General features: G+C 40.8%; 2 protein-coding genes across 2 annotated transcripts in view; one reads left to right on the top strand and one right to left on the bottom strand.

Moving 5' to 3' along the window:
• LOC121908669 (ephrin type-A receptor 4-A-like) overlaps positions 1-6947 on the bottom strand; it is a 24245-nt gene extending 17298 nt beyond the window's left edge. The window contains exons 1-5 of the mRNA XM_042428883.1: positions 6140-6947; positions 5327-5394; positions 2761-2958; positions 2386-2496; positions 1617-1971 (exon numbers count right to left, since the gene is read on the bottom strand). Coding sequence (XP_042284817.1) covers positions 1617-1971; positions 2386-2496; positions 2761-2958; positions 5327-5394; positions 6140-6296 — 889 coding nt within the window. The 5' untranslated portion in view covers positions 6297-6947. The remainder of the gene's footprint in view (positions 1-1616; positions 1972-2385; positions 2497-2760; positions 2959-5326; positions 5395-6139) is intronic.
• Positions 6305-15678, top strand: LOC121908670 (C-C motif chemokine 20-like). Its single transcript, XM_042428884.1, has 5 exons — positions 6305-6388; positions 13824-13893; positions 14072-14192; positions 14953-15030; positions 15164-15678. The coding sequence occupies exons 1-5, from the start codon at positions 6320-6322 to the stop codon at positions 15351-15353; spliced, it is 528 nt and encodes a 175-aa protein (XP_042284818.1). The 5' UTR covers positions 6305-6319; the 3' UTR covers positions 15354-15678.

Genomic DNA, 15678 nt, shown 5'->3' with positions numbered 1-15678 from the left:
CTCCAGCTTTTTCTCTCTTTATCGCCAACTGGCACCAACTGCATCTCTCCTTTATGTCCATCTCTCTGTCCCTCTCTTTCTCTCAGTGTCTCTGCTTTTCTCTTTGAATTATGGGTCTGTTTGTTATACAATTAGCCTGCTGGGATAGGCTTCATAAATAAAACTGAGGGAGCAGATCAGTGAGTCGCTCTCCCTTGTCTCTCTATTGGTCTCTGTCCATCTGCGTGTGTGTGTTTCTGTGTGTGTGTGTGTGTGTGTGTGTGTGTGTGTGCGTGTGCGAACATGTTGTGTATGTGCCTGAATAGGGGGAGTGACGCCATGTTGTAAAAGTGTCTCCACAAAGTCTGTTGTCCCCCGTTCACCCCACTTTCCCCTTTTCACATAAACACGCACATTTAGTAGTCTTCACTATCACAACAACTACTTGCAAATGCTACACGTCATCCACGCCACATGTATGTTGGTGAGAGGTGTGAACAGCTTGCATATTTGTTACCATAAAGTTCAGACCAGATTTGTAAGTGATAGAAAGACATTTTTGTCCAGATGGCTGTTGTTATGTCAGCACACCTCACACTGAGACCTGAGAACTTCCACTGATACTAAAAAGAGTGAATCAGTGCAGGACTTAAAACGCTGTTTACAGCCTGGAGATATTGAAATATAACACATAAATGGAATAGATGAATGATACTGAATATTTAGGGGATACATAACATGATGATATATACAATCACAGTGATATACTGTGATTACTGTCAGCTTTTTGAGGGCTACTTTTTATACAAAAACCTAAACAAAATTAAGTTATTGTTAGCTCCTAGAGCCCGTAAAGATTAGAATTTAAAAAAATAGTTTGACATTTTAGGAAATATAGTTATTCTCTCTCCTGCAGAGAGTTGGATGTTTGCTAGATATGAAGCTACAGCCAGCAGCTGGTAGCTTAGCTTAGCACAAAGACTGTAAACAGGTGGAATCAGTGAGCCTGTTTAATTTGTTACTTCCTAGAGTCCTTTCACTGTGAGGTTAACAGGGAACCAGCGGAGACTCCATAAGATGTAACGTGTTAATTAATGAGCCAGGATCATATTCAACAGACAGATATGAGAGCTGTATCATGTTCTCATCTAATTCTCAGCAAAAAATTTGTATGAGCATATTTCCTCAAATGTCCAGCTGTTCTTTTAAGATGTCTGAGTCTGTGCTATTGTTGAAAAAATCATATATGCCATCAAATAGTGATATCCTTCAAATAGGTTTGACTATTCAATAAATACATTTAAAAGTGTAATCTTTACTGCTACTGTAAAGAATTAAAATGTGTAACATAGTCTGCACTGATTAAAGTGTCCCTTTAAGATAGTAACATTTCTAAATATAATCTTATACAATTAAAACAATCCACAGGTGTTAATTGCTACAAACACCAAATCTCTTTCACTGTTTTCCATCATTAGTGAGTAGCTTGTTAACTCAAGTGCTAATAATTGTTATTCATAGAGACATGGCAACACAAGGGGAGAGGAGAGCTTCCAAAACGGATGAGTCAGACCATCACAAAACCAAACAATCTCAAATAATGGTACAGTAGCGCTTTTGCACCTGGTGTCGCTTACCTTTACATGCACCGGCCTTCTCTTCATATCCTGGGTTACAAAGACATCCACCAATAGGAACCAACCACTCTCCATCAGCACCGCAGTACATTTTAGGCTCCTCTCTCTCTTCTGATTGGTTCACACAAGACCCCCTAACCTCCACTAACGATGAAGTGTCAGCCCCGGTAACTGTGTCGGGAAAGGTTGCCAGGTTACGGATGGTGAGCGGGCAGGTTTTGTAGAAAACCCTGACGGAAACCAAAGCAATGCAGGCACCAACATCCTGAAAGGCCAGGTAGAAGCCCTTCCGGGTCGTGACCTTTACGTCACGCACCTCAGTGTTCAGTTTCATGATGCGGTCTCCGACGTCCACCTGGATGGACAGAGAATGGAGTTACAATAATGAAATGTGCGGTAAACACTGCCCTTATTAACTCAATTTGCTTGTTCAACCTAAAGAGTTGCAACTGAACCATAGCTGATCTTCACATTTTCAGCAATTGGCTCTCATCCATATTGACTTCCATTGATTGGAAAGGTAAAAAAAAGGCTTTAATGCTTACATCACTAAAATCAGAAGTAATTTTAGTAAGGACTAAGAAAAAAACACCTTGGCAACATTCCTGGGATGGCGAAATGGTCATCCAAGATAAAAGTGCTCTTAAAACAAATAAAAAAATTACAGCTAAGTGCCGCGGGGGTTTTATTTTCCAGATAAGAGCAAATTAAAGTGAGTGGGGGAGCGAGGATAAAGAACACAAAGTCTGACTCAGTTGTTTAGTGTTACCTGGGTGAAACTCTCGTCTGCTGCCACAGTGTCCACCTTAATGAAGCTGCTCTCTTTGATGTAGCTCTCTCTGTCTTCGTTTGACTCGTGGTAGTACAGATTGAATGTCTCCTGCAAGACAAAAGGGATTTTGAAAAAAAGAGAGACTGAAGCGCCTATTTATCATTATCAGCGCTCATCTTTCCTCTTAATATGATAATGAGTCAAAGGGGGGTTTGTGCTTGAATAAACAGCAGCAGTAATATATAATAAAGCTCCATTAGCAACAGCATGTCCACTAACTGATTAGCATAAATGTTAACATGTTAAAGAATTCAAGCCTATATGGGAAATCCAACTCATACAAAGACTATTATTCCCTGTCAAGCTTCATACCTTGCAGGTGCCAGTGACCCCTGGCAGGCTGTTACAGTCTCTCAGGGTGAACTTGACTTCAACGTAGACCCGCTGAGCACCAGACCGAGGGATCCAGTCAGTTCTCAGCCAGTTGTTTTGATTGGGTTCTAAGACGTTACACACTTGGTATGTTCTGATGGGGATGTTCTTCTCATCCATGATACTCACCTCTTCCCACTGCAAAAGAACATTGACACATTTGTATTATCACACCTGTAAGGGCATCCACTTATCTTTTTACACTTATCTTTCAGCTCCTAAACTGTGTATACTTAACATTACAGGCCACCACTTTACAATATGTACCATAAACAATTGAATTCCTGCTTTTTCAGTTCATGCCAACAGTAGGAAAATCAACTTGTAGATATTTCAAGTGATGAAATTCTCATGTGGTAAAGCAGCTGAAAGCAGGTTTTTAAAACTATTCCTTAACCAACAAACTCTGACATCTAAAATTTAAGAAGTCAGCTGCCAAGTAGTAATGCTTTTAAATTATGTTGTCAGAAAAAGAAACCTGGGAAACAAACAATACACCCAAAGATGTGGTGAAAATGAACATGTGAACATGAAAAAGTCTTGTATTTAAATGACTCCTGTTTTGCATCTGACTTTCAAATTTAAGATGAGATGAGTTTTCCAAAAGCTCTTGAATGCACCAACGAAGAGTTTACAGTACAGTCCCCACTGGCAGTTTCACATGATAAAGTAATTTTGAAAAACAAAGGTGACTAAATGTTCACTGTGACAGACTACAGCAAGGTTAAAGTCCCTGACAGTTGATTCTCATCTTTCACTTTCACTGCATGAACAGAAAGCAAAAGTCTAAAAGTCTAGACTTTAGTTCCAGTAAACTGAAGACTTTACACAGAAATTCTTTCAGAAGCCTTGGCCAGCAAAAAAAGTTCACTGCTGAGAACTTATGTTGTTTTTCTATCCACTTAAGGACATCTTTTTCCCTCATAAATACAGAAATACAAAAATAAACCCCCACACAGTTCAGATGCTGGGGCACATCCTCTATTTCACTGCTGTCATTTGAAACTTCATGAGACTAATATTCATTCTTGCATCAATATCCTTCAGTGGACAGTGGTTCAGATTTCTTGCGACTCCAAGGTTTTTACAGACACATTTCAATACTCGTGAAGCAGGCTCAGCCTTCATTGCACCATTCATCTCAATAGAGCAGACTATTTGCCTTGTACTGTGACCCTTCAAATGACCGCTGAGCCTCCCAAATCCAAATTGGCTTTTTATTGTCACTGAATAATAATCTGCCCTCTCCCTGCTAGTGAGAGATGTATACACACTAAATGCGGCGTGTCGAAAGAGAGAAAAAGAGAGGGAGAGTAAGAGAATGACAGAATGTGTGTGTGTGTGTGTGTGTGTGTGTGTATTGGAGGGGGGATCTGTATGTGATTGTGTGTGCAATGAAGCCTGATCAATATGTCATCAGGGCTGATCTTATTAGCCCGTATTGGGCTATCACAGCTACCTTAATTGCTACTTTAAGTGGGGATTATTCCTCAAAACATGCCGTTTTACTCTTATCTTTCACAATACAGTTTAATGCTTAAATATTGGCTGACATATCATCATAGAATTTAATCACTCACCAATATCAACATCGATATCGGCCCCAAAAAATACAGCATCGGTCTGGCTCTTTAGTGTATAACTGTGCTCCTTTATGTACAGTATATAAGAGAGTGTGTGCATGAACACATGGTCCCGTCTTTGTGTATGTTTGTGTATGTCTTTATGTGTGTCATGGTGGGGTATGTGTGTATTGAGGAAGAGAGCTGTAAAAAAAAAAAGCCGTCATGGGGTATGATGACTCCTTGTCTAGTCTCTTTTGGAGTCTTTGTCAGCAGAAAGAAATCACAGCTGTCAGAGGAAAAAAAAAAGCATTGCACTTGCCCTAACCATACAGAGATGGTGTTGTGTGTGTATAGCTGGGGATGTGGAAGGTGGGGGGTGGCTGTAATCAAAAGCTCAGTGCGTGCAGACCAGGACCCTGTCAATCAAGTGGCATGTGAGAGAATGAGAGCATGGTGACTGAAGAAATAAGAGTCAAGTTCACCAATAACTCTTAAAACAAAGAGGTGAAAGAGACACTGAGCAAAACAGAGAGTGAGAGAGAAAGAAGGGGAACATATAGATGGCTGATCACAATGTACACCAATGACAACATGATAAAAGTAGAAAAAAGATGGGAGGGTGTAATATCACATTTCCAGGATTCATTCTGGCAACTGCATGGTAGTAAAAATTCCTAAAAAACGACACCCACCACCAAGCTGGTTTATGCCTTTTCGTGTGCCAAACACAACGCCAGCAATCTCATAGGCTATTAGCACTTAGGCTTGGTGAACAACAGCTCATTTCAAAATCTGTGGGATGATTATTTACTGTTTCCAGATCAAGTGTGTGCAAGCGTGTATGTGTGTGTCTGTGTGAGTGAGAAAGTGTATTTTCCAAAGAGAGAACAGGTTGTAAACAGTGTATCTGTAAGAAAAAAAAAAAAAAAGCTCCCACTCACCCCTCCCTCTGAGGGACTGGCTGCCCATTTCAGCTCTCCTGGCACTGTCCTGGTATCCAGCAGGGTCACTAAAATGCACACATACGCAGGTGGTTTAAGGGCAAACAGCCAACAGTGCTTCAGTAAAAATACACAAATCAAATTATTTAGCAGGCAGATTTAAGACATTTTTGCATTAGGATCCATGAATCACTCCACAAAATCACAAATGATCACTAAGCTTGGGACAAATATAGAATTAGTAGAAAGTATAGCCCACTGTATTTGCTATAGTCTGTAATTAGTTTTAATATTAATTGGATTTCTATTACATTACATCAGATTAGTTAGTCTAATTAGTGTTAGTCTAGATTATTTGAAATGTTCAAATTCTAGGACAGATTTAAGGGTGTCAAACCCTATTTGTGCATAAAGAAACAACCCAAACATGTGAGTTCAGAGGTTTAACTGTTCATGAATAAAAGATAAGTCTTATACAGTAAACCGTATACAACAATATGAGCTTCAGTGGCCATATCATGTAGAAATATACAAGAAACAAGTGATTTTCGTGAAAGCCATGGAAAAGAGAGAACATGCAACTGAACTCCTTAGGAGAACAACTCTGCGACAAACCAGGAAAAATGATAACTTCAATTTTTTTTTCCTATTCTTCCAACTTTCTGACTGTTGGAAGTTTCATGCAAAATCGCTCCGCTCTTCACCATCTCCGGACGCGCACGGAGCACACGCAGAGGCGCTTCTCTGCGTGCAGGAACGGAAAATTAGACCGTGTCACATGCAGCGCAGTCACAATCTATATTCCCACTTTACCTTCATTGGGTGGATAAATCCTTGTCCTCGAACTTGAAACTAGTGTAATTATCCAGATGAACGCGGAGGATGTTCGCCATACATTTGCAGCCATGTGTGCCGTGTGGAAGCGTGTGTGTTCCCCGCTGGCTCTGCGTACTGGCTGAAGCGGCTCCATCCCGGTGGGAAAAGTGTGTGTGAATGAACCCAAGTGTGAAAGCGAGTTGGATGCAGCGGATAGTGGGGCGGTCTCTCACACTTCCCTTAATGGTAATTCAAATGACATGAGCCGAATGACATACAGTATTGCGGTCCATATCAGCGTTAATATAACATCTCTACAGTCATATTTGTATTATCTCTATCTAAAAATCCAAGTGAAGAAGACCCACGTGGATATAGATTTTGCAAATAGTGGTTATAATTTTCTAGGCATATTTGTAGGGATTGAAACACACTTTTATGCATATTAACTGGCTGTAATGACTTTAAATTGATAAACAAATAAATAACATCCCCTGAAACCCCCAGGTAGGACCACATATAGGGCATCATTTTGGATCCACGGATCCAAAGTAAATATTGGAGGATGCAGTTTACAGTTACTTATTTAATTAGTCCGTATTGCGAATCAGAAGTGACATTTAGCAGTGATAACCACGAAGGATGCCAGCAGGCATGGGCTCATTAACGTCACAGTATCACGTTTAAAAAAAAAACTAAAAAAAAACACACAGTCTGTCACAGGAATTTCAAAACATGAATGTGTCACAACTGGCCGATGAAAGGTTGGACTGGCTGAATTTGGTTGATTTCATAGCAACTGCTGCTGTTGGAGGCTCTTTGTCTCTTTCGAGGAGCACAACACTGAAGAGTGTGACTACAGCGCCACCTGTTGATGACTGTAGGGGGAGGGAGGAAAAATCCAATGAATGATCAGAGATCTTTCATGATGAGGATAAGGAGCTTCAATCATCCTTCCCCCACCATCTGTCAACAACAGTTTTTTTTTATTATTTTTATCTGTAAACCCATTATGGACATAATGAAGGAATAGGAGCAGATTCATCCTTTAATAATACGGCAGTTGTAAACAAAACGGCACAAGACTACGGCCTTGTGTAGAAGCATGGTGGAGCAAACAAAGAGCAGGCTCATGACCTGTCCTCCTACACTCTCCCTTACTCAAAGACTCTAGAGAACAATCACTCTCAGTGGAGGCACAGCTTGAAGAAGTAATACTTTCATTTACATTGATCCAGTGTCTTTTCCCCCTATCTGTTGTGTATTGTAACAGAAACAGAGATGTGCTCCACTTTGTTTCTTCTTTGTGTAACATGTACAAAGGTAAGCTTTTTTATAACTGCTGTTGGACTGTGTGTTTGGCCGGTTTTGAAGCTGATTTCAAGGAGTGTTTTAAGCAGCAGACTGCATGTGTAAGTGAGTGTGTGTCTGCATTTGCATGTATGTGCTTGTGTGATTCTCGGGCCAGTCTCCATCTCGCTTTGTGTCTTCGCAGTTGCTACGCCGAAACCATCTCGATCCCCTGTAAGGCATCATAATGGACCCAGGAAGAGCATCTGGCGCTTTGAGACGCCAAATACGATCTCCTCGCTTCGACCTGCCACTCTTCCCCCATCCACCATAATACCGTTTTCACGTTTCATTCTCCTCGAGCGCCACGACAGACTGCGCAATCACAAAAGCCCAATTAGTCTAGAGGGGATCACGATTTTGCTCGGGGACCAGAGGGCCAATCACATCGAGAGGTGCAAGGCGAGAGCCTATGGGGCAGCGGCACAGGTGGGTGGGACATGGATGTGGGGCGGAGGTGACACAGTGACATGGATGGAGAGAGGCCCGTTGTTTCTGGTCATTTGTGTCACCGAAGTTTTGATTGATGACCGTCGGGATGTTTTTCCTACTCTCCCCTGAGATTCCCAGATCTCTGGAGGGGGTTTCCACAACGGGCCCCCGGCCTTGAACACCTACTTTAAGTTTGGCCCCCAGCCTTCGCCGTACGAACACACATCTACACACACACACACTTACTTTTTGTTCCATTTGGGGGCCCCAGATGGCTGCTGCCCACACATCTGTATTGTGAAGCACTAAATATAGGCCCTGCATGTTATTGTCTCTAAATGTGCACATGTTAACCTGCATTCATACACATAAAGTATCTCCAAGTGTCTAATAGTGATGAAGGAAACAGAAAGAACAGGAAGAAATGAAATGAAATACATACGAAGTAGCCAAATGTAAATGCGTGCATGTGTGTGAGAGTGTAAAGAGAAAAGCCCGAGGGACGGTAGGTGTGTGGGCGGCTGAGAGAGATGAACAAAAGAAGCAGGGAAGAGAGATGAGGAGCAGCGCATTGCCAGTGAGGATTTGATTGGGTGGGTGGGTGGTGGTGGTGTGGTTGGGGAGGGGGGGGGGGGTGTGTTGGGTGTTGAAAAAGGATCTTCCCTCAAAGCCTCGCTAAGATATTCCTGGAGCGAGTTAGGGTTTCATTTGGCTCGCAGTCCTACACAGAATGCTTACATCGTACTGGGAGCTTAAACCATTCAATATTCATACTACTGAACTGATATTCTCTGGGTTATATGACAGATAACAGTCAGGTTTTCTAAATCTGTACGGTGTGAGTGTATGCGCTTGAACTCCACACAGGGCGACAAAGCATCATTAGCATGTCAGAAGCATTACATTAGTACCCAGTTCTCTCCATAACAGCTGCTAGTCTGGCGAATTACTCAAGCACACATGCATGTGTGTGTGTGTGTGTATGCGTGTGGATGTGCTTCTGTGTTTATGTGTGTGTTGTGTTCAGTATAAACAAAGGAAGAAGCGAACAGAAGGTCTCATCAAAAACACCAAAACACCAAAAGTGTGTGTGTGTGTGTGCCACGCATCATGTGCTCACTTTGATGAGTGAAGAAATCACCATCAGCATCTTGCTTCAGAGCGTATATGTGTGTACGTGTATGTGCGTGCATGTGGAGTGTGTTTGCGTGGTGTGTTTGCATGCGTATGTGTGTGTGTGATTACATAAACATGGTGTCAGTGATGAGATGTTCTCTCCATCCATCTGTTCTGCTGGCATTTACATCTTCGGAGTGCTACACTGGAGGAGAGAGAGAGAGAGAGAGATAAACAGTTGTGCGAAGAGATTGTACGATAACGCTGGTTTCGTCTGTCAGTCACCAGAGCAATAACACACTCTCAGGTCACCTGTGGAGCTCTGAGGCTCCATTCTGACATGATCTTTTAACATGTCTGAGGGGTTTTCGGTATCTGTGAGAGGATGTGTGAGAGTGAAGCTGCAGTGTGTCTTCCTGTGGATGTGGTTACTGAGTTTCTGGGTGTATGTGTGCCTTTGTAGACATACGAGTGTGTGTGTGTGTGTGTGTGTGTGTGTGCTTTTTAAAGACAGAGAGAGATTTCATTGTTCCATTCCTCCTTATCTACTGTCTCGATGGAGAGCCCGTGCTGTTTCCCCCCTCAGCGATGTGACCCGGCTGTGATACCGCACGCCCTCGTCTCCACAGATAACAGACCACCCTAAAAATACTCCTCTTTCTACCACTCAGCTCTTCCCCTCTGTTCTCCTCACCTCTTCTGGCTCACTGTATCCTCCGGAGTCTCCCCGGCCATGAGTTTGCTCTGCCAGACTAAAATACCTCTGGGCGCTTCCTTGTGTCACAAAGGTCTTTTAATTCTATATTTTCCCCTCTTTTCGTCTTCCACAACTCATTCTGTTGGAGGCCGTAGATGTTATAGTGTCAGCTTGAACAGCAGAAGTGCAACTCACACTGTTATATCACAAGTTTTCTTATGATTTTCCACAATAATTCCTCATCCCCCCCGCAGCTACTTCAGTCACCCACACTCTGGACACACAGGGCAGATGGGATGTAGGAGGAGACGGTGAGGACAGAATCTGCCGGGCTCACATAATTATACATCAAATAATTTACCATAACTCCTCAATAAAATATTGAAGAGTGCATTGTTTTCCTTGCCTCACGGGTTTGACAGTCTGGAACAATGCTAATTATGATAAACTAGGCATTTTTTTGAAAATGATGCCACAGCCAAGTGCTTTGAGAGCTTTTTCATCTCCGCTGCCTCCCTTGCTGCTGAGACTCTCCTCTGTTGTGAAGTGCTCTTAAGGATACTGACAATGCCCCTTTCTGTAGTTTTGAGGAAGTTTCTTGCTAATTTAAAACATTTTTATTCCAGGGCTCCTTTGCCACATTTGACATTTGGGGTTAGAAAGCTGTCGTTTTTGTTCTTTTTTTGTGTGTGCGTCCATGTGTGTGTATGCATCCTCGCCTTTCTTTTGGCCCCAACCCACGCAACTGACCAGAGAGGGCCTTGTGTGGGTGGACAACTCAATGGTGACCCCCTCTCTTTAGCCTCACCCTCCCTTCTCTCCCCTCCTCTTCCCTCTTTTCTTGCCCTCCATCCACCAGCATGAGTCCAAAAAGAAGGAGAGGGGCCCTGGAGATGAAAAAGTCTGTTTCACACCCACCCTTCAGCAAACACACTGGCCACAATTTTGCAATCTAAGTATAACAGCAAAGTAAGAAAATGTTATTAGAACACATTTTCATCTTTTAATCATGTAATCAAGTAATACTCTCCATATTTGTGAGAAACAAACCATGAGAGAAGGTTCTTGTGAAGAAGTGGTGAAACAATTGGTCAATTAATGGATTAATCAGTAAATAGGAGATCAATCACTGACTATTTTGATGATGGACACAAGCTGTTAAAGCTTAACGTGACTATGTGTAATGTGAGAATCAGTCGCTCATAGTGACAAACTCTGCAGTTTCCGTCAGCTCTATGAAGAGTTATAGTGTCTTTCCGTTCATTGTTTTCGTGTTACTTCCTGTAACTATTTTGTTTTGGTTCAGTCAACACTACTATCATCAACCTCATTCCCAGTTATAGCACAGGCAGCTGTCCACCAAACAGTACACAAACCAAAGATATTCAATTTTCACTAATATAAAACAGAAAAGCAGCAAATTTTCACATTTGAGAAGCTGGAACCAGCAAATTTCAGGCATAATTGCTTTAGAAATGACTCAAAGGATTAACTGATTATTAATTTGTTATCCAATTCATTTTCAGAATTATTCTGTAACTTCAATAATTAAAATAATTACTTCAGCTCCAAAATGATCAATTCTGTGACCAAAAACAAACAGTAAATTGATCAAAATGAAAGTAATCATTTGAAGTATACAGCCGTAACCTCACAGGAAGGTGTGCATGTCTCTGTGTGTTTGTGTGTCTTTCACTGAGGAAGACAGGACGACGATAAGAGTCTGTGTTTTACGGAGGATTAGCAGGGATTAGGCGTCAAACCAAATGATTGTCCAGTTTATCATGTTACCTTTGCCTTTATCTGTAGACACAATAGGTCACACACACACATATGCACAAATACCCAGAGAGAGAGAGAGAGAGAGAGAGAGAGAGAGAGAGGATGAAAGTGAAGCCAGGATATTAACAGCTGTCCCTGATCTTGGGAGAACATTGTTCCACACTGTGTTTCTCACATTTGTGCTTGAGTATTTGTTGTGTGGGATTAAGTTTAGGTGACTCCTAAATGTTTTTGTACTGTTAAATTTGCTGCTTCTCTGTTGCTGAATTACTTTGGTGCATAACAGTGCTGAAAACATGCTCTTGTTCTATCATTTTGAGGAATAAGAAGCCTGATTTGCATTTTACATATAATTATCAATCCCTGTCATTGTTATGACAGATATTCAAGTTGATGTGAGACATTCACTTTACGTCCCTTTATTCTTTTGCTTGACATCCATAAGTGGACTTGCCCATACCAACACTGCCCCCCTATGGTGGAGAAGGTAACAACCTCTGCTCATGACAGCATCAAATGAGGCATGAGTTTGTGTGATGTGCTAAATTGAGATGTGTGGGCCTGACTTTAGAGTGGTAGGACAGTGGAGGCTTCAAAGGAGCACAAGTTGGGCAAGTCATAATGAGAACATAATGAATCATGATTGCTGAAACTGTCAGGAAATGACAAAGCGCAGAACAGTCAAAACTAATTTAGGTTTACTAGAGCAGACAAGGTGAAGTATAGGCTGTAACAAACACAAACAATACAGATGTTTTAACTATATCAGATTAATATCAATGTAGACTCAACATAAATGTTCAAATCTATCAGCACAGAAAAAATGCTAAAACTACCAGATTGTGTTTTCCTTATGAGAATTATTCCCACATTATCAATTTTATATACACAACAACATAATCTCAAACTGTTCAAAGGTATTGCCGAGAATTTTTAAAATCTCATTTATTTCCTGTCTAATTAGGTTGGGCCCTTGTTTATTCAAAGATGCCTTCATTTTAGGGGACAACAACAAAATACTACAAGTACGAAATTACAGTTCATGTCGTGAGGCTTTGGAGACTGATTCAGTTATCAGCACTGTCTCTCACGCTATGACAGCAAGCATCTGTCCATCTGAAGTGTCCTTGAGCAAGTCCCTATCAGCTAAAATGGCCTTAATCTGTTGATGGCCTTCACACTCTTAATTTCTTTGTAGATAAGGGCAAACAAAAAATAGATTTCTCCTTCAGGGATCAGTTGAGCATCACTCTCAATAGCGTACAAAGAAAATAATTTTTCACAGTTTAGTTTAAGTGTTTATGTATCACCTGTCAAGATATCTAGATGAAATCACACATGTAGTGTAAGTCTCGTAACAGAAACACCATGATGACTGTACAACATTTATGAATTCATTCATGAATTCAAAAGCTTCCGCAGTATTTCACAGAGCAGAAGGTGTTGATTTTTACAACCAGTAATTTACATATTAAACGTGTCATTTTTTGAGACGTACTGTACACTATAGAGCGTTTAAAACTTGAAGATGTTGTGCCTTCTGTATCTGGGTCAGCTGAGCTAGATTTGGAGTTGTCAGCTTTCTGCAATCTAAATAGGTCATAGTAACGAGGAGGGGGGTTTTGACAAGCTTATCATAGTCCATCAATTCTCACCAGAAAACAATCTCAAGATTGCTGGTTATGTAAAACACCCTGACTACAGCTTTAAGCTAAAATGTCAAATTATGACAATAGACATTACAGTCATTCCTGTCAAAACTAGAAAATATATAAAGCAAGTAAGGGCGATATTTTGTGTAACAAATTCTATTTAAGTGTAATTATGCATGCTTATGCACTGAGATATAAATATGCAGTAACATACTGTATCTTTGGAGAAATCCAAATGAAGAGAAGAATGTGTGACGATTAAAATCTGCTGTGCTGTATATTAAAAAACTTCACAGCATGATTATTAACCCAGAAAGCATAAATATAGATGATAGCCTTAGGAGATTATGTGAACCTTGTGCATCAGTGCACCAGTTCCACAGTGATACTCTCATAGGCCCACAAGCCCACACAACTATATCTCAGTGTTGCATAAGAGCACAGTTAGACTTAATTTGTAATCAAAGTGCAAAGTGCAATGTCTGCAACTTTGGCTGCTACAATAGGATGCCACAATAGTGGGCTTCCTGTCCTCAATTTAGGAGCCACAGGTTACAAAAAACACAAGTGGTGGAATAAGTATAAATGCGCAGAGGTTATGCATTCAGTAAATTCTCGTCTGGTTCTTCTCATTGTCAACATGGTTCCCAAGGGTATGATCACTGTGACAACCGTTCTCCTCTGCCTCATTCTGGGCCCGCTCAGTCCAGCTCCAGCTGCCCGTAAGTTTATTTCATCACATTTACCTGCTTGTCATTCAGAATAATATTAACTGTGAAGGTGACAGCAAATGAGAGCACTTTGGATGGGTGAGTATTGACCTATGACACATGTGAAGAAGAAGAAAAAGCTGAACTGACCAATTGGTAATGTGTTATGTGCTACTGTGATTGTGTACAGTGGGTTCCCGTTCAAGCAGAGCTTGTTGTACAAGATACACCAGTATGCCAGTGCCTTTCAAGCGCATAAAGGGCTACAGAGAACAACCTGCCACTGAAAACTGCCGCATTGAGGCGATCATGTAAGACTCTCTCCTACCAAGCCATCACGACGCCAACCTGCCTGTCCTTTAATATTTGAATATCACAGTCATGTCATGTGAAACCTTTTGGAAGGGGCTGATGAAGCCAAACTTGCACTAATTGGGTTTAGTCCAAAATATTCAAAAGACACTGCAAAGCAGTACTAATGTTGTGCCTGCAGAAATTCTTACCGTAAAAAAGGAATTCAAACTAGTCAACCATAACATTTTGTTGTCAAAACCATGTGCATTTCCTAATGTCAAACATACAGCTGTTTGGTCTGCTCCATATCACCATAAATTATGTTTATAAGTGATTTGTTCTCAAGCTTTCTACTCTTAAAGATTGACAAAATTCAAACACACATTTCAACAACTAAGGCTGGGTATTGAACCTTAATACATTTTGAATACTGACCTAAATGTGTCCATGTCACCAAGTATTAAAAAGTGTCAAGTCCCGCAAGCTGGCACTGGATACTTAATTCTTACCTAATTACCTAAAATACCTCATTCTTAGGCTTGCTTACTTATTTTTTGATGACACATGATTGAAATCATATAATTTTATACTTTTATTTAAAGTTCCTGTAAGGCTGCATTGTGTTAACAAAAAATAAAACATTGTTTTTTTAATATCCATGCTGAAACTCAGGTACCAAATAGGCACCATTATCCAAAAAAATAATAATTATGCTATACACTAATACACAATGTCGTACTCTCTATGTGTGTCTGATGATATGACTCACTATTGCAGTTTCTACACAGTCATGAAGAGGGAGATATGTGCGACTCGGAAGGATGAGTGGGTGAGGAAAACTCTGGAATTACTCAGGTATGACACTCACTTTGAAGTACCTTCTAGTTTAAGTTTAGACATGGACCTTAAAATAAGGTCAAGCTTTGTGTGTGAACAGGATCTTGTTTTGTTTTTGTGACATCATGAGTAAAAAAAATTTATTTTATAGTTTAAAACTGAAGAAGATGTCCAAGACTGACACAGCTGCAGGAGAAGCTCTGATGAAAAGACATGGAAACCCTTCCATTAACGATGGGAGTGGATCCGTCCTCAGTACCACCGAAACCTTCCTTAATACCACCAAAACCTTCCTCAATACCACCAAAATCTTCCCAAACAGCACGGAAAGTTTCTATTAGCGTGGATGTAGGGAGTTGTAGTGTTTGAATCAAATTGCATATTGGAATGACTGACATCCAATGATATTGGGGATTTATTACTTGCTACTTACTTTTATTGCTTAAAGGTATGCGGTGTCAGTCCTAATACTATATTATCATGACTTAAGGGGAACCTGGAAAGAACCGTTTTGAGACAAATGTAGATTATGCGCTCAGCCTTTTCACCATGTTTTAGTGAGTGTTTGTTTGTTAAATCAGGTTTTTATGACTGTGCTGTTTCCTTCCATACTGTGAATCTGCTGCTTAACCATATTAATGAACCAATAGCAATTCTCAGAAATAA

Source organism: Thunnus maccoyii, chromosome 12 (assembly GCF_910596095.1).
Source record: "Thunnus maccoyii chromosome 12, fThuMac1.1, whole genome shotgun sequence".
Lineage (NCBI taxonomy): Eukaryota > Metazoa > Chordata > Actinopteri > Scombriformes > Scombridae > Thunnus > Thunnus maccoyii.
The sequence above is the reverse complement of the archived record's forward strand: the minus strand, read 5'-3'. Positions and strand labels throughout refer to the sequence as shown.